General features: G+C 42.2%; 1 protein-coding gene across 2 annotated transcripts in view; it reads right to left on the bottom strand.

Moving 5' to 3' along the window:
- The window catches only part of b4galt2 (UDP-Gal:betaGlcNAc beta 1,4- galactosyltransferase, polypeptide 2), a 164,180-nt gene that overhangs the window by 84,885 nt on the left and 59,708 nt on the right, over positions 1-19,587 (bottom strand). For both annotated transcript variants that reach the window (XM_076746038.1, XM_076746039.1), the window contains exons 3-4: positions 3,001-3,119; positions 1,843-1,959 (exon numbers count right to left, since the gene is read on the bottom strand). In XM_076746038.1, the coding sequence (XP_076602153.1) occupies positions 1,843-1,959; positions 3,001-3,119 (236 nt within the window). The remainder of the gene's footprint in view (positions 1-1,842; positions 1,960-3,000; positions 3,120-19,587) is intronic.

Here is a 19,587-nt window from a genome sequence, read left to right as displayed (position 1 = left end):
TGAGAGGAAGGAGCACCTTCCTCGGGCTCATCTGATCTACATTTATATGAGCCGTGACCTCGTCGTGTTTGAGAAATGCTTGTTCACTTGCGTGTCGTCTTCCTGCTCACACAGGTTTTTTCTGTAGGGGGATTTTAATTCCCTGACGTGCCCGACCCTTTAAAGGTCCAATATTACGCTCATTTTCAGGCTCATACTTTTATTTTGGGTGTCTACCAGAAAATGTTTACATGTTTCAATGTTCAAAAAACACATTATTTGTCTCATACTGTCCACTGCAGCAGCACCTGTATTCACCCTCTGTCTGAAACACTGTTTTAGTGCCTGTCTCTTTAAGGCCCCTCTACTATATTATAGCCCAGTGTGCTCTGATTGGTCAGCTCTCACGGGCCTGAGTGGGCATCGCCCTGTGTGTGTTTCCACATGGCCTCTGTAGGTGGCTGAGGGAGGTGACTGTATAGTTATGACATTACAACCTTATGAAAGACAGTATTTATACAACAGCTACACTTGCTTTATGATCACAAAAGATACAAAAATCTCACTTTCTACAAAATGTGACCTTTAAGAAAAAGGAGAGTGTTTTACCTTTAAAACATTTTTGAAAGTGAAAGAAGGTTTGCTTGTTTTTCAACTTCACTAACAATCAGGTTTGTTTTGGTTACGCCTCTTGAGAGAGTGAATTCACAACTGAGTACCATTTCGCTCCAAACGAGGCGAGACTGATGCCACCTGGGTTAATGTGCAACTAACTCCAGAATCCGTCCCTGATTGGCCGCAGACAGCAGGTGACAGCGGGCCCTCAGGAAAATGGAGGAGGGCCAGTGCTTTGTGTACTGTGAAGGTTTTTTCTCACTAATGATCTGCAGAGGATCCTAAGTGATAAAGCTAAAGACACAGTTTTTTGTTTCTTCTTTTGGTTGCTGATCTGTATTTTCATTCTGAAAAATCCTCGGCTGCATGCTGGTCCATCCTTCACGCTCGCACTACCAACTGCCCTCAAATATAACAGTAGACATCGCCTTGGGCTGTGGGAAACTGTGACGCTCATTTTTCACCCTTTTCTAACATATAATTCAAATTAATTGATTATGTTCAGTAGCAGCTCACATTATCACTTTCTCTGTGTTTTGGCTGGCTGGTAGCGGGCAGGGCTTGTCGATTAACTCCCAGGTGTAATAATGCCACACACAGGTCATAACAGGGTTGCTGTAATATCATGAGTTTCCTCTCTCCTTTTCTTTAAAAGCTCCTTTTTATCCGACTTGGTGCTTTCTGATATGGAAGTGCCTGAACACTGAACAAATATGGATGCCTCACATCAGCCAAGGACCAAAGTTCAATGCAATTTAACCCAAATTCACTGCAGCAGTATTCACAGCCTCGCATCACAAAGTCTATAATCATACAACTGTCTCGATGATGTGAAATCTTTAACAGGTGAATCACTCATGACTTAAACACAGCATTGGCGCTCATGCGACGCAGTACTGTGTCGACTCTGTTGAGCCACAGTTGGACTGAGAGAGAGCCTTCACCTGTTCGCCTGCTTGTCTTTTACTGAGAACTGTTGCCTTTACCCTCGAGACTGTTTCCTTTCTGGACCAACCGCACGATCAAAACTTGAGCGAGAACATGTTTGACGTACGTCACCGGGCCGCCTGCTCGTGGAGCCTGTGCTTGAGCGAGTCGCTGGAGGCCGACTCCAGCCTCCACGTTCTTCCTTTTAGTCCTTAACGTTTCCTTTCACATGCAAACTTTATGTAAGAAATAACTGAAGAAATATGAGGGTTACTTGCAGCCAGAGGACCCTGGCCTAACAGGACCTCTCGCCTGATCTACCTGGTTGATGATGTAGATGCCGTAGTCAATCCTCTGCCGCCTGAGGATCGGGTGGAGGTAGTGGAGCCAGTACTTTAGGTGATTTTCTCTGTGGCGGAACGGGATGATGATGGCCACCTAAACAACAAGGACACTTTCAGTAGGTCATTTGTTTGCCTTCCACAGGAACATTTACTGTAAAGCATTACCATATTTCCATCGGATGGAGAACCATTCAAATGCATAATTAAATCAATGCTGGCAAACAAAACAAGACACAAGTGTAATGAGTCAAGGGGCACAGTCTGAAGTCTTTCTCTTTCACATCTCCAAAGAGTGTTTGTTTGAGTAATTATGCTTAAATGAGCTTTGTTTCATCCTACGGTGAACCGCACCAGAAAGCCATTTCCGTAGAAAATCCCCCTGGTTAATGTCACAGTGTACATAAAAGTTGCTTCTCATTGATTATGAATGAAGCAGCTCAATGAAGAAGCTCTAAATGACTGTGCAGATCTGAGGCCGTGCTGTGTGTCTGTGCTTTCGCTGAGTCGCTCTCAGCCGTAGAAACAGTCCAAGGTTGAACTGTAATTTACCGTGTAAGTTCATGGTAATTTTGCACTCAGATGATGACTGGCGGCAAATTGACCTTGGTTTCTGTGTAGTTAGGACTCGTGATGGGTGCACCTATTCAGTTTTATGCTTGCTGCTAACAGAAGCACCCTGACCTAAGTGAAGTGTTATGAAGAGAAAGACTTCAAACGCTTAAATAGACTCATCTTTTTTTTTTTTTTTTTTTCTTTGGGACCAAATCTGACGCCGGATGCGCTGTGAGACAAGTGTTTGAAGCCGCCTGCCAGACTGCTATTATGCACAGGCTTCTGCTTTGCTTTTCCTAAATTTAATCTGATACGGAGAGAAAATATGGAAGCCCAATTCTAACAGATCAAAAGTGAGACGTGTTAGAATGAAAATGAGAACTTGTGAGTCAAAATTTTAACCTTGTTACTCATGATTTTTGATTTAGTAACTTCAAATCTTGATTCACTATCTCATGACTCTGCCTTACTATCTTTGGTGCAATAAATCATAACTTTTACTATTTCAGTCTTGTTGTTTTTTATTTCTTTTGCTGGCAGAAATGGGCTTCCATACTCAAACGTGTGAGACATATACACAGACCTTCCATCGAGGCCGACAGTCAGGAGGCGTGTAGCGGCCTCCCTCCGTCACATTGGGGTTTTCTTTCTGCACTCGTTCCATCGTCATCTGGGAGCTGAACTCGATCAACAAACGCCCCACTGAGGAAATATGGAAAGAGGGAAGAGTTAGCGAGATGAAGGGGATAAGACAGAAGTGGAAAGACAAAACAGATGAGAAGGAGAAAGAAAGCGAGAGAGGGAGTGAGGGACAGAGAGGGAGCTTTTAGCTTCAAAGCAATACTGTACGTGTATCAAAGCAATGCGCGCAGAAATAATGGTTTCAAGGGATACGCTCTGCATAATGCAGCATTTAATAAGATGCACAGGCTTTGGAAAATATATATTCCTAAAAAAATAAACAAAGACTTTGAAGTCAGTCAGTGTAAACACAACATGAAAGGTAATTACGCTGCTCAGCGATGAAGCCACACCATATGTTATATGATTACAAATCTATCCATCATTGCTGCGGATACTGACGGATCACATCCGAACCAAGCACGTGTTGTTGTGTGCACGAGACTGCGGAGTCAGGCTAATTTAAAAGAAGGGTTGGCTTCAAATCTCTGGCCCGGATGGTAAATACAGGCCCTGGTTCGGAGAGCCAGGATCATTAAAATATATGAGCAAGCTTCGCTGTTTGGGCTCAAACCAAAGCCCTGCAACCATAACTCTCATTTTAACAAGCCAGACTTTGAGCGCTCATTCTGTGGCAAAATTTCACTCATTAGTGCTTGTTTTTTTTTTTTTTTTTTTCCAGCGTCAGAAACATAACTCGTTAGTCAATTTACTAAGCGTCACGGCTTTAAAAGAAAAAGAGTTACGTGATGTTTGTAGCTCAAAATGCAGAGACATAGACGACCACGACAGGGAAAATGTCTTTGATGGAGGATGTACTGATTACATACATAAAGAAAACTGTTTATTTGTAATTGTGTGCAATCAATGATTTTAAGTGGACTGTATCAGCCTGCTTCTAAGCAAACACTGACACCACAAATCCATATTTCAAAGATAAGCAATGTTTTTATGCATGGAGCAATTAACTGACCCTCTTAAAAAGCACTGTTTGTGTATCCAGAGTCTGATATATCTTATTCCTCTGCGCCATAGAGCTCAATTTTTATCCAAAATCTATTAGAAATATCGGTGAGCCGCACTGGGTTGCACGGGGTGACATGTTCCTTCATTGGGTCAATCTGCACACACAGTTCTGCTGCAGTAAATACCAACCAGCTCCAGTCTCATTCAGAAGCACCCGGTGCCTTTTAGCGTCTCCACAAAGCCTTTCCAACATGTGGTTAATGCTGTGAAACGGCCACACTTTGGTTAGGTTTAGACACCAAAAATCATGGTTTGGGTTAAAATAAGTCCATTTATTTATGAGATCTAAGTTCAGCAGGTCTCACAGCCAAAATTAGCCTGTTAAATATGTGATGTAAGTTAAGTTCTCTCATGTACGTAAGTTAAAATAAGTAAACTCCAGCTGCATCAGATTATTCAGCCCTTTTCTTGAAACAAATGAAACTACATATTCCTGAATTGTTTTTAAAGATTTACGAGCAATAGGAGGCCTTGGCGCCAAAGGCTTGAAGCAAACTAGCTTTTACAAAGAGATTTTCGACCGTGTCTCCGGGCTGAAGTGCTGAAACAGATACAAGTGAAAAGACTTGACGACAGAAGGAAAAGCTTGCCTTCTCGAAGAGGAGTGACACCTGATAATGATTCAGATCAGGATAAGGGTGTGTGTGTGTGTGTGTGTGTGTGTGTGTGTGCGTGTGCGGTGCTCAGACACTGTTTGATGATCCGACGCTCTTTCTGAAGCAGACTTGTGCCTTAAGTGCCACAGACAGTTTCAAGCTTTTCTGTCCTTAATTACCTTAATTGGACATTATAACGTACTGAGCTCGTATTGCTGGTTCTGAGTAACTCTGAGTCAGAATTTCTTTGTATCCAGACAAACGTGTTTATTTTTTGGGGATCTGGGAGACTAGATATTTTTACTTGTTTAAAAAATCTTGGCAAGTGAATTTGTCCTGTTCTGTCCCCCCTTTTTATTGTTTTTCTTTCGTTTTTTAGAGCTGAGTTTTTACAGTGTATGAACGCGCTGTGCTGCAGAGCAGAGAGAGAGAGAGAATAATCCACTTAGCATTGACGCATGAGCTTTGTGTTGAGAGGTCTCTTCCGATCAACGCCGCGCAGGCAAGGAGTGTGATCGATGCCAACAAGGTTACGTGTTCATAACACACCTCTTTATCACGCCACAAGAGCTGAATGCAAATAGTCCCAGCAGCCCTTCTCCCCTGACCACTCCTGCCCATCACCCTTCATCCTCTCCACCCTCATCCTCCGCTTCTTTCATCCTCTTCCTCTCTCACACTAATGAGACAGTAAGTGGAACAGTGTTTTCATCTCGTCTCAGGATGCTAGTTAGTTAGCCCGGCAAAAGAGACGCAGTGACAGAAAACACAAGTCGCAGCACAAACAGATGCTATTTTTAGATCACAAGTTGTGTTGTTGTTGTTGTTTTCAGACGCTAAAATTATTTAATGGATTAATGCAGATATCTTTGGGCACCGGGTAAACAGTGCAGTGACATCTGCTGTGAAGCCACATAAAGCCATCAAATGCAACTTCTTTTGCCCACCATTTAAATTCAAACAAATACCCCACCTCAGAGACCTGTTTCATGCTTTATTTAGGCCACGTCTTAGATCCAGCACCAGGCAATGAAAGCATTGTGTTTTTAGTGCACTGTGTCTCTATGGCTGACGATTCTCTCTGACTATAATCCCACTGTGTGTTCGGTTAGTAGCTGCACTGTGTACACTGGGTTTTCTGGAATCACAAAGTGCTGTGTTTAGTGTTGGAACAGCCTCTGTTCAGGGTGAAAACTGTGCTTGCAGAGAAGCCGCTGTCCAAACAAGTATGCAGCAACACGACTGCACTAAAATCTAACATGTGGCCGAAGCGTGAACCAAAATCTTTACGTTCTTAAAACCTTTGAGTGTTTTTGCAGAGGCTGGATGGAGCGTTCGAGTGCTGTCAGAGCTCCGACGTCCAATACTTTAGAGTTTTAAAGGAATAGTTCGACTTACTTTCTGTCCAAGAGTGAAGATGGAAAGACTGGCACCACTTTCAGGTCTGTGAGTTCAGTGTCGAGCTGAAGTCAGAAGCTTAGCTTAGCACAAAGACTGGAAGCAGGGGGAAACAGCTAGCCTAGCGCTGCCCACGGTTGAAAAATACTCTTACAGTTCCCGCACCTCTTAAGATCACTGAATTACACATATCTAGTTTGCTTCTTAACCACATGGACAGAAATATAGACACAACTATTTTTTTTTACGAGGAGCTATTCGCTGTAACTTTTTCTTGGCAAAAGTAACCACGTGCAGTGACTTCCAGGAATCTTGTAAACCAAGGTGTCAGGAAACCACAGACGTGCCGGATGGGTGGATTACACTGTTGTTTGTCAGGATAAACAACACATAACTACCAGTAAAACCACAAAATGATGTCGTTTTTTTTTTTTTATTATTGTCCTTTTGAAAGCTGTTTCTGCTTCCAGCTCTGATATTAACCTCAGCTAATCGCCTCCTGACTCCGGCTCCGTATTCAACGCACAGACATGAAAGTGCTTTTCATTTTCTCATCTGTTGGCGAGACATAAGAGCACTTCCCGTAAGAATCAACTACATATTACTGCAATTCAAACTGATGTCACTGTTTGTCTTTACCACCAAACACCTCAGTGATGTCAGGCAGCCGACTCAGAAATCCTACGTCCTGTGCAATAGAAACGATAGCATGTAGAGTTTGTCGATAACAAGTGGTTCAGACCACATAACACAAACTGATCAGCTGCACAGGAAGTTTAGCACTTAACTGGCTCACGTGTTGTTTTGATTGGAAAAGGCGGTGACAGGCGGAGGCCAGAAAGCTTCCAAAGAGTCCGGTGATGTGAGTAGCAGAAGCTTTTAAAATAAACCCTGACATCATCCTGCTTTGCTCCGACACAGAAGACATGAATAATAAAAAGTGTGTGTGTGTGTGTGTGTGTGTGTGTGTGTGTGTGTGTGTGTGTATGTTAGTACATACTGTAAAACAGGGAGAAAATGTGGATTTGAACTAATGTTGGTGGTGGAAGAAGTGACAAATGAGAGTTGTAATGTGTGCTAGTTTTATAGAAATGCAATTATCACACATGCACATGCATACCCATGCATGCACACACACAGACACACACACACACACACACACACACACACACACACACACACACACACACACACACATAATATCTCATGGTTATCTATGTGGTGATATTACAGTAATACATTATAATCATGCTGCTTGATCGCTCTATCTGGGACACCCAGTGCACTTTGGGGGATACATCACTGCTTTGTCTGCAAATGTACACTATACACAGGCAACTGCATGCACATATACACACACACACATACATACTGTATACACACTAAGATCGCTCCCTCCACAATAATAATGAACCAGATCTCTGAGCTATTAGGTTAGTAGCGCATGTACCGACACAATATACTGGGAGCAGACCTGAGGCGGTAAGCACTCACAACTCACAACTCACAACTCACACACACACACACACACACACACAGACACACACAGAGAGAGTCGGCCTATTTGAGGCTGTGATTCAGCTCGGGTCAGACTTGACAACAAGGAAACAGAAATAGGAGAAAAATGGGAGCACACAAGTGTTTGTGTTGGTTGGGGGGTTTTGTGAGGCTTGGCATCCATTCCCAGATTTCTCTCCCTTCCTGTCTCATTTTGTTGATTCGCTCTGCCCTTCTCACCACATAACTCATATATCAAACCTGAAAGATCAATGAAATATTACAAGCAATCACACCGCTCCCTCCCTTTCTATAACCCACACTCTGCTAGAAGTTGTAATGGATCCTGGTTCCTGGAAACATTAAGGAGGGTCTGATCACGACAGGCCTGCTTTCCCTGGTGTCCATTTTAGATTGGGTACACAATTTTGGATCAGTGAAAACCTCTAATTCATGGTTTTAAAGTGGGGTATTTTCATGATTAATTTATTGATGGACTATATTTTCCAATTTATTAATTAATCATTTTATGAATAAAATAACAACAAATGCCAATTGCAATTTACATGGGTCCAACTTGTGTGTTAAAATAGCTTATTTTGTTTAGCATTCAGTCCATAAGGTATATATTTATAGAGTTGTAAAAAAGTTGTCAAAAATCATGGGAATGTTTGTATTTCGATGATTAATTCAGTGATTAACTGATGATTCAAATAGTCAATAGTCACATAAATATCCTATTTAAAGGGTAACATACTGGTTTTACACTACTTCATTTGTGGAAACTTTGTATAAAGTCTTTAGCGGCTCCAGAGGCAGCTGCACGAAATCTGATAAACTGCCTCAAGTGATGTCACTTGAGTCCGCACCAGTTGAGCCTGAGGATGATGAGTTTGAAAAGGAGGAAAATCTGGAGGACCCAGACCCCTGCAGCCCGCTCCTCTTCTCTACTTGCGGCTAGCGGCTCAAGGCTACATTAGCAGCTGCTAGCATAACACACCCAAACCTCAGACCAAGCTGTCAGTGACTGAGTGCATTATGGGTAACGAAGGTGACATATCATTGACAAAAAGGATGTATGGAATATAAAGGTTGATAATTTGTGGTTCTGCTGCATCGATTTTGATTCTTTTTGCCTGCCAATCTTCAGTCTAGCAGTGCTACAGAAGTGCAATGCTAAATTGGTGTGTAACTGCAATTTTACATTGATAAGCTTGTTAAAACACAACTATTAAGTCATCAAGTCTACGACTGGCCAGCGTAGACATTAAGAGTCTACACATTATGCTACATTTTACAGGATATGTGAGGAAAAAACACACATCATCTTGCCACTGTGTTAACTGCTTTATCTAAAGCAGCGATTATCAAAAAGACTTTGAAACGATGTCTTTGTTCAGTGACTGCAATAAAATCTTTAATTTCTCACCACTATAAAGTCTCCAGGCACAATAACTAAATGCTGAATTATCACCAGAAAACATCTTCCTACACAAGTGCTCAAATCTCAATAAAAATAACAAAAAAAAGGTGATTCATTTGGCAGTTGGTGACAGGCGCACAGTAACTAAACAAAAGTCTTTTCCTCTGAATCCAAAGCGCCACGAACGCATCCTGACAGAGTCTCTGGTCAGGCCATCTGACCACGACAGGCTGGCTGTTAATCAGCAGAGACTCTTTGTGCCGTCATGTTACTTAAGTGACAACTGAAGCGGTGCCAGGGTCAGATTTCAGGGAGAAATTCTGAGTTTATAATTGAGTTTGGTTCTTTGGCTTCAGGGTGAGCGAATAAATGGAAAGAGGGAAACTAGAGAAAGAAAAGTGAAAGGATAGAAAGAGGGAGCGAGAGATTGTTCCTCTCCTCCTGCCTCCCACTGACACAGACTCTGTAACAATAGAGACTTTCAGCTCTCTGAATCTTATTAGCCCGTCCACTCCCTCCTTCTCCTCCCTTTCTCTCTCTTTCAATCATTTACAAGTGCCTCTACCATCTATGGGCTGTAATTGCCATTCCTCCAGAGATGGGGGGGAAAGAGGGATGAAGAGAAGGAGGTAGAGGAGGACAAAGAAAAGGAGCTGTAAGGATGTGAGGATGTAAGGAGGGAGGAAAAAGTCACGTCAAGCAACTAGGTGTACAATGCCTTTTACACAGCTCCCTTTGTTTATCTCTTTCTCTGTTTGTCCTCACGTTGTCGCCCTCCTCTTCTCACCTCATGGTCCTCACTGCTGATCCATCCTCTGAAAATCATTCGTGGCAAAGGCTCTGTTCTACTATGAAATGTGTGTGTGTGTGTGTGTGTGTGTGTGTGAGTTTCTGTATGTCCATGCAAGTGTGTGAATGTACTGGATCAGAGGATTACTGGTATCTAAGACTCTCCTCGACACGCAAATCAACCAGTCATCTGTTTGTGTGGTGGTTATTAATGCACGACACCCTGTGTGTGTGTGTGTGTGTGTGTGTGTGTGTGTGTGTGTGTGTGGGATAAAGGGTTAACAGCAGTGCGTTCACAGCTCTCGAAAGGCTGCCGAGAACACTGCGACATCCACGAACTGGCAGCTTTACTGTCACAAGCCATGTTGCTGCAAAATGAAATCCAGATGATGAAAAGGAAACATGATTTACACAAAGAGGATCATGTGAACTGGTCAGTCCTTGGATTAAAAAGGTTGCTGTTGTGCAGTTTCCTTGAGAGCACAACAGAGACAATTTTCAAAAATAGTTCAAATGAATTTTTAAGGGATAATAACACAACCTTGGCAAAAAAAAAAAAAAAAAAAAGTCCTTAATCTCTTGCAGTGAAATGAACAGGACAGATGGCTCCTTGGAAGATGAAAAAAAAAACAATCTTTTGGTGACCTTTAAAAATGGTAAAAAGTAATGCCAATGTACACCTTACAGGTCAGGAGATAAGAAATAGAGGGAAATCAAAAAGAGTTGCAAAGTGGGAGGAATATTTCTGCATAGATAAGGTTCGAGGACTGACAGTTGGAGCACTTTCGACGTTTGGATCGCATGACTTGCTCTCGATTTACTCATTAAAAAGAGGAGCGACTGTGTTAGAAAACACTGTGTGCCCTGTAACGACTGAAGTCAACCACAGATCAGAACGACAAAACTTAAAATTCTCCCGCTAACAGTGGGGGAAAAAAAATTATGGTTTGTAGCAACATGATTCACTCAGAGGTTGTTTAAAGCTGCAAGGTGTAAGAACTGGCCACCTGTTGAAGGCTCACTATACTTGTTGCTGTAGCTACTAGCTGCCGTTAGCTAGTTAGCTCAGTTAGCCATGAAGCTAGTGGCCCTATTTATCTGTGTCTGCCCTGGCTGAGATGATTAATCTAAATGACTCTGAAGACATGGCGGGCCGGGACAGCGAGGGGAAGGTCAGGCATCAGCAGCGGGGACGTCTAACTCAGTGACTCGGAGTTTGTTTGGACCAGACAGAGTCGGTGCTTGTTGGAACAGTGGGAAAGATTTTGGTGAGTTTTATTTGCTTCTGTTGAGTGAATGAATTCATAAGGTGTGCAGTTGGATTTTTCTGTTTAACATGGACCATTTGTGTCCTTTATTGACATTTTGTGAGATTATTATGTTAATTTATTAGACTAAATAGTCAAGAGAGCTTCTGAAACATATCGCCTTGTGAGGTATTTGACATAATGGGGCTAGCTGGTTAGCATGCTAACTTACACATACGTCTTTGACATGAAATCAGAACTGTTATTTCTTCAAAGTCTGCTGATAACTTTAGCTTTGCAATGTTTCCAACTACAAACATTACCGACATATTACATATTGCACCTTTAAAGTGAGGAAAATTGCCAGCAGCTACGACTACTGTAGCATCTGACCAAAACAAAACCAGCAACAACAGTATTATACAACTGCAGTACGTACAGTATAATTAAATGATAGAAATGAATTTGTATTTAACTTCCATCAAAATTTTACTGAAACTTATTGTAACGTGAAGTCAAAGCTCTGCCACAGACATTTCTTCTTGGACTTACTGTCCTCCCATATTCAGACCACATTAAGCCTATTTCAAGCAAGCTGAAGAAAATAATTACAGCGTGAAACACTTCAGATGGAAGTACTGATTCTGGGAAAAAAAATAAAAAATCTTTGATCGTGCCATTTCTTACGTCAAGGAACAGGACTTTTCTGAGCATTTATTTAAGCTCTACTCAATGCTGTATTCAGAAGCAGCACTGGGGATCGTTACCCAAACAAGCAAGGCAAAAAGCACTTAATGGCTCGAATCCATGTGCACAGTATGTTCACCGATGTGTTTTTGTTCGGAGACGGAAGAGGTTGGAGGTAGGGGGCATGAAACAGATGGAGAATGCATGTAAAACAACATCGCATCCTGGCACGAGAAACAGGGCGTGCGAGAGGGAAAGAGGACGAAGAAGTAAGAGTAAAGGGAGGAAAGAGTGATACTATTTTAGAGATGGAGGGACAGCAGAGGAAGAATAAACAGGCAGAAACAGAGAGAGCCAGGAATGAAACAGCTGAGGGAGAATAACAACAGAAACACGACGTGAAGGTGGATGACAGATCGTGCGAGGCTGCGAGCTGAGATCCATGGCAACACGACACCAGCGAAATGAAGGTGTTGTTTCACGACTCTGCAGTGCTGTTAATGTAACTGTCTGCTGTGTATCCCACGCCGTCATCCTCGGAAATATCCAGAGAAATTTAGATTGATGGTACACACAAACCAGCGCGGAACGAGTGACGAAGAGCGCGTTCGCCTCAGTTAATTCACAATGCAACACATTCACAACAGCCCTTAATTTCCTGCATCATCAAACTATTTCTGCAGGGTTCAAGGTAAAAGTGAGTTTTTTGTGACACCACAGAAAAAGCAATTAAGAACTCTTTCATGGTCATACCCGCCAAAGTATGAAAGCAGGGTGGAAAACCAGCAGGGAGTTATTTATCATGACAGCACAGCACTTCCCGAGAGTATCCAACAATGACTCCTAATGATAGAATTCATTCAATTAGCTGAACAGGACCTGGATTAAAGGGATGTTTTGGGCTAAAATCTGTATATGAGATGATGAGTTTCCTGTAGCTGCTGTAGCTAGCGAACAACCCCACAATTGATCTCTGCTGTATGTCTCACAGTCACGACTGCAGCTAAAAGGTGACGGAGTCTTTGCAGCTGCAGCTTCAGTTGGACATTAAACGTGATCCCTCCATCTCAGATTTTAAATCTCGGCCAAAGACACTTTTTTTATTCACTGGTGTTTTTGGCCCACTAATCCTTCAATCCGTTGTCACGTCTATTATTCTGTATTTTGTCCCACGTTGTATGTAAACCAAATTTAGCACCTTTTAATATATTCTAAGGCCTTTGTCCTCCTTTTTAAAGCCTTTTTTAAGATTTTTCACAACCTGCAGATACCCCGTAGCTGTGTCTAAATTCCTTAATACATACTAATTATAATCAGCTTTGACTATATAGTACATTTAAACTGAGAAATTTGTCAAAATCACGCAGGTGGATGGAGACTAAATTCACTGGAGATTTAAGTGTGACACTGATGAATGCTATTGTCCTACAACGCTATTAATTAAGGAGGTGGAGGACCTGCTCACAGCTGGAATGGAAAACAAACCGCAGATGGTGGTGAGACACCTCCAGGAAACTCTCTGGCAAACATCTCGCTCTGCTTTTGTGTAAATTCGATCTATAATTATTATGTGATTCTTGTAAATCATTCATCATTCATGGCATACAGGTAGTTCATCTTGATAGAAAAATGAGCCAGTGAAACCTGCTGCAGTGTCTATTTATCTCAGTGTCCTGGGATGGCGTCTCTTTGCCTCTCACAAACTAAGCAGGAAACTTCCTCACAGGAAGAGTAAAAAAAAAAAAAAAAAAAAAAAGTTGCTTTTAATCACCAGGACTGTTGTTCAGTTAAGAAAAAAGACAATTATGAGAACGTAATCCTTGATTATCATCATCCTATTAATCTGGAATTAACCTATTCCAAGTAATCTAGGGACCGCAGCCACAGTAAAGCTGTGTTTTGTACTGGCTCTGACAACCGTGCAAACTTGTGTGTATTTCCCTAGACGCTGTTTTTGGCGTGATTGGGACTGTTCTCCCTATTACATGATATCAAATCTGCATGACTGGCAAAAGAGACGGCACTAGCATGCCAGCATGTTTCTGTGTGTGCATGTGTGTGTTTGGTGGTACAGCTACAGGTCTCACTGCCACTGTCCAGCTGGCACACTGATGTGTAGCTGGCACATATGCTGACACACACACACACACACACAAGTTACAAACTCTATTCCCGGAAGAATCAGTATCCTGAAAGAGCCGTAGCCAAGCGCATGAAGGCTCCAAGGTCACGATGCTGTCAGAGCACTGCGTGGTTTTGTGTGGTCATGGTGGACAAACATGAAATGGTGCAGGGAGCTGGGTTCAGGCTGCCAGAGGATTACAATGTAGACTCAACTCTTCATGCTGCCAGGACACTCCAGCCAGAAATAACACTGCGGAATATATTCATCGCTGGTCCAGAACTGTGTCACATTTCAGAAGTAAAAAAGTCAAGTAGCATGAGGCAATTTTAATACACAGTATATCATCATCTTTGTGAATTTGAACTGGGCTGAAAATGTTCTCTATGTGTGTGCAGACAGAGAGAGAAATACTGAACTGTGCCTCATGACGGCTAACATTGAGCTAAAATTAAGATAACAAAGTGTGTTTTAAAAGCAAACTTCATGTCGCTGTTGTTGCTCACCAATGCTTATGGTGAGCTAAAAATGGTACAAAGTCGGTTAAACTGGCAACTTTGTTGATCATAAAGGCTAATGCTAAGCTAAAATCATCCAATGTCAGTTATGTTAGCTGCTTTGGTGATCATAAACAGTCACAAGTTTAAATAAAATGTTGAAATAATGTTAGCTGTTGCTCAAAGTGGACAATGCTAAGCTCAGATGCTACAACGTGAGCTATGTTAGCAGGTTTGCTAATCATGAAAGCATTTGAGCAAACATCAATGATGTTAGCTGCTATCTTTGCTGCTCACAAATGCTAACATGCAATGTCACTTCTATTAGCTGTTTTCTTGATCCAAAAGGCTAAAATCAAGCTTAAATGCTCAGCTAACTTTTTTGATCATAAAGCCTAACAATAAGCTTAAATGAAAGGTCAATCATGGCAGCTGCCAACGTTGTTACCCAAAGTGGACAATGCTAATCTAAAATGGTACAAAGCCAGTTACATTAGCATCTGAACTGAATACATTGTACAATGCTAGTTAGCATGTACCTCAAGCCCTTTGACACTCTTCAGCTGCAAGAGACCGCCCCCTGATTTCAACCTTTACCTGTCACCTGAGGTCAAATACAATTAAACATTTAGGGTCAGATCTCGAAATCCTAAAAATACTTTCTGACTACTAGAAAACTGGATAACTGGATGATCTGTGTATCCTACAAACATGAATTTACCAGTGAGTCTATCATCTGTGCTTGACCAAGAAAGCCTAGAAGTTGAGGCACGAACAGAGAAAGAAAAACTAAATACTCAAATACAGACCGAAGTTCATGCCAAGCACTACTCCTCGCTGAACTGAATCTGACATCTGACATTTCTGAAGGCTGTACCTTTGATACTTGCATGCATGTGTGTATCTGCATGTCTGCACACACACAGACAGACAGACACACACACACAAACCCATCTGAGAGTATCAGTGTCAGTGTATCAGTGTCCCTCTGTTCACGTCCGTCTTGATCTTCCTCTGCTTTAATCTCCTTTCCTTCTTTTCTCCGTGGAATTTCTTTCTTCTGTCCATCACCATTAAAGGCTATCCAAATACGTCTGACTGTGTGCGGACGCAAATGCTAAACACACACGGACATTAGACACACACCCCGGTAGGCCTGAATTGGTGAAAGAGACGTACCTCGGAAATGAATTCAAAGCAGTGCTGCCAAGGTGGAAAGAAGAAGGGCGTAAATGGACAAACAGAAGTGAAGAAGAAGACAGAGGATCAAATGGAAGAGGGAGGGGGGGTTGATAGTTTGGGGGCAGCTCAGGAGTTCAGAAATATAAGGAGAGCATTTAGTGGTTTGTAGACAGGCAACAAATATTGCTGGAGCTACCGGTGCCAGTGAAGGGATGAAATAATCAGAGTAACATGGTGTCTAATTTTGATCTTGTGAAAAGCTCTGCAAGACGGGGCAGAGAAGGATGGGCGACACTGAAGCGTGAGGCGCCCCAGTAATCAAAGAGGGTGGATATAAAGGCACAGACGACTTTCTAAATGCACACAAAGAGGCCGTGAGACTACGCTTTGAATGAAGATGAATTATGTAAGAAATGAAAGCGTTTACGGCTGAAAAACTGACGGGCTCCTCGTTAAAAATGGAGCTAAACCTTCAAATTGGGTGTATCCCTCCATTAAATCACCACTGACACAAAAAAACTCTTCTTCACTACAGCAAACAGCTTAAATTGACCTCTAAAGTGCTTGCACAGTGGCTCATTGTTTAATGATTTTGCACTCTGTTGTAATTACATTGGGTGTAAAATGACTTAATGACTGTGAGGGTAAAGTGCAGTCTATATGTTTTAATTCAAGAGCCTTGCAGCTACAAGATATGAGCAGAACAGCTACTGTGTTTCTCAACTCTGCACCATATGGCCTTTTTTTTTTTTTTTTTTCTTTGCTACTCAGCTCAATTAGGGAAACAAGCGAAGAAAAACTGAAGTCATCCATGCCTGTCTCAAAACTCGTGGCTACTGTAGCAGCAGCAGCACAGTGAATCAAAAGCAGCTTGATAAGTCAGACCCTCGTTTACCCCACAGTGCATCACCGTAATTAGGAGCCACACAGAGCCACGGATGAATCCTCACAGTAAACAGCAGAGAAAGAGAGAAATTTCCGAGTAGCCAAAACAATTATGATTTCAACGGCGCTGAGCGTGTGTGCCAGATATTTCATGACGTCTCATGTTAACATCGGTTCGGCTATAATCACGTGGTTTGTAGGAGAAACAGAAGCAGCGTGAGCAGACACGGTGCTCGTGGATGGATCTTGGTTATAGAAGAGAAAGATTAAAGGTTTGGAAGAGGCACTATTTTGCAGGTTGTGTCTGCACAAGAGTTCCTTCAGCTGTGTTTTTCACTCATCCATCTCATGCCCATGTGATGGAGCACATATACTTACATTTAATCAATCCAGCACCGCACAGGCCGGATAATGGCCCCGCCAAAGCATGTTTTTATGCTTGAAGTCTATTTTCTTGCTGCCAAAGCACAGGTGACACACAACCCCGACTTCAAAAGAGCTGGGTTTCTGTGTGAAGCAGAAATAAAACATACTGTGGTACTTTGCTAATCCTTTTCTGACATCTACTCAATTGAAAACAGCACAAAGACAATATATTTAATGTCTTACCTCATCATTGATTATTGTAAATATCTGCTTATTCTGAACTTGATGCAGCAACATGTTTCAAACATGTTGGGACAGGAGCAACTAAAGAGAAAGTGGAATGCTCCAAAAACACCTGTTTGGATCATTCCACAGGTAAACAGGTTGATTGGTAACAGGTGATAGCATCATGATTGGGTATGAAAGGGGCATCCTGGAAAGGCTCAGTCGATCAGAAGCGAGGATGGAGCGAGGTTCACCACTTTGTGAACACATGATTGTTTAAAGGATATTACTGCATGAGCTCAGGGACACTTTGGTGGAAACAGTTCATTTGTCAATGAGCTCTTTGTTTTCATTTACATTGTACACAGCATCCCGACTTTGATGGAATCAAGGCTGTACAGACAATACTGCGTCTGAACACATCCTGTGCAGACAATACGGAGTACTGAAGGCGCTGCTGCGTAGAAACAGTGTGAGATACTGGCTTTGTCTGCACTGTGCAGTCCCCTTAAAACTTCCCACAAAGCCATGAAAAGCTAACCGACAAGTACTCTACAACGGGCCACATTTCACGGCTGTCAGCAATGAGACAGTGATGACACACACAACTGTCAAAAATCTCAATTTACAGCCGACCTCAGAGTAAACTACCAAACAACTACAGCAGAGGCGACATGAATGAGCGAGCGAGGGCGTCGCTTTGCACACAAGAAAGTCTCGAAAAGAATTAAAAAGAAAACAACGTCACGCCCTCTCTCCTCTACCGCTTCACAATGCGTGTTAGCTAAAGCTGAAATCTGCGAGAAAATCATGTAAAGAAGGTTTTAATTAGCTCTAATAACAATGCATATCAGTTTGTAAGTCCACCTGACCGGAGCGGTATGATGATTAGTTTTCTGTGCTGCATTTACTGACAAAAGCTGTCAGTGTGGGTGGCTTCACTCGAACTACACCTATTATATTCTGCTGTTCAATCACAGTAAAAGGCAGATGCTTTCCTCAAATACAATGTGATAATGAGGTAGAATCCGAGCCGCTGTAAGTTCAACAGGAGGATCATATATGCAAATTGTTGTTGTTAATGACCAAGTCTTAATCTGTGCTTTTTGTGAAGCGCTGTAGAAATCAGATCGAGGTCAGCGTGCCCACAGTAATAAGAGCAAGGACCGGAAAAAAAGGAAATATGAACATAATAAGTAATAAATTCCCTTCATAATGGGAATTAACCTGAGAGGCTAATGAGTTTAAATGAGTCAACTACAACAGAAAAGGTTATTTAAGCAGAGCTGCAGGTAAGAGAGACAGAAAGATCGAGCAGCAGGCTGAGAACATCCTGCGGTATGAAGGAAAGCGAAATGAAAGAAACTGAAAGAGAGAGCCACGCTTTCAATCTGTCCACCTGCTGGTGTTTGCCCAGCCAGCGGCCCTGACAGGCAGGTACAGACTCCCCCACACCCGAGGTCTCTCCTGCTCCTCTCTCTCCTTTCAAAAACCCTGACGTCTGAGATAAAAACACGGTCTGCAAGAAGAAGAATTAGAGGTTTTTCTCTCATTCAGCTGCAGCGTACCTGCATACGTTAATGATTTATGCCTTAAGCTTCGGCTTCAATCAGCACTCAGCAGCCGCTGTTAAAAGATGTTTGCGTTTGACCCGACAGCACAATTGGAATTTGCTTTTTTTGTTTTGCAGTGGTTCTGCATTTATATTAATACAAATAAAAAGGAATAAAATGAATAAATTTCTCCAAAACCGTCTCGGGTCGGGAAATCACAATTTTCATTGCTTTAGCGGCTGCTTCTGTGACTCTAACCTGCATTCAAAAAGCAATCCAGCACACACGCACACACACACACACACACACACACACACACAAACAACAAGACAGAAAGTGGACTTTAGAGTTTGCTCACACTAACACAAAGACATATGATGCTCATGGCACAATAATACAGAAGTACCAACATACACACACCCATCACAGCTCGTGTGTGTGTGTGTGTGTATGTGTGTGTGTGCATACGTGTCCACAGCTGATGATGATATCTATCTGAAAAAATGAGACCAGACAGCAAGATGTGATTCCTTTCAGTCTTGACAAAACACACACCTTCGCCAATTCAATTACAGTTACACACACACATACACACACACACACACACACACACACACAGGAACACACACACAAATGTACAGAGACTGCACCGCTCAATAGCAATATATCATAGCCTTCATAACAAATCAGCTCTTTTCACCTCTTGTTCTTGTAAGTTCTTGTTCTAGCAATCACTGATTCCACAGAACAAAACGGAGTACAAAAATGAAAACACGGCCGGACGATCTAACAGGAGCGCCTGAAGGAAAAATACTGCAATGAAAAGATAATGAACGTACAAATACAAACGTGGTCTCCAGTAAAGCGAGAGGGTGTTATAATTCCACTGAGAGTGATGCATGCGTGAATAAAAAGTAAAATAAACATGTTTCAGCCGCTCTGATGTGAATAACTGGCTTCCTCATTAATAGAAAATAGGGGGTCGTTCAAGAGCTA

Source organism: Chaetodon auriga, chromosome 12, assembly GCF_051107435.1.
Source record: "Chaetodon auriga isolate fChaAug3 chromosome 12, fChaAug3.hap1, whole genome shotgun sequence".
NCBI classification, from domain to species: Eukaryota; Metazoa; Chordata; class Actinopteri; order Chaetodontiformes; family Chaetodontidae; genus Chaetodon; species Chaetodon auriga.
This window is presented reverse-complemented; position numbering and strand designations above follow the sequence as displayed.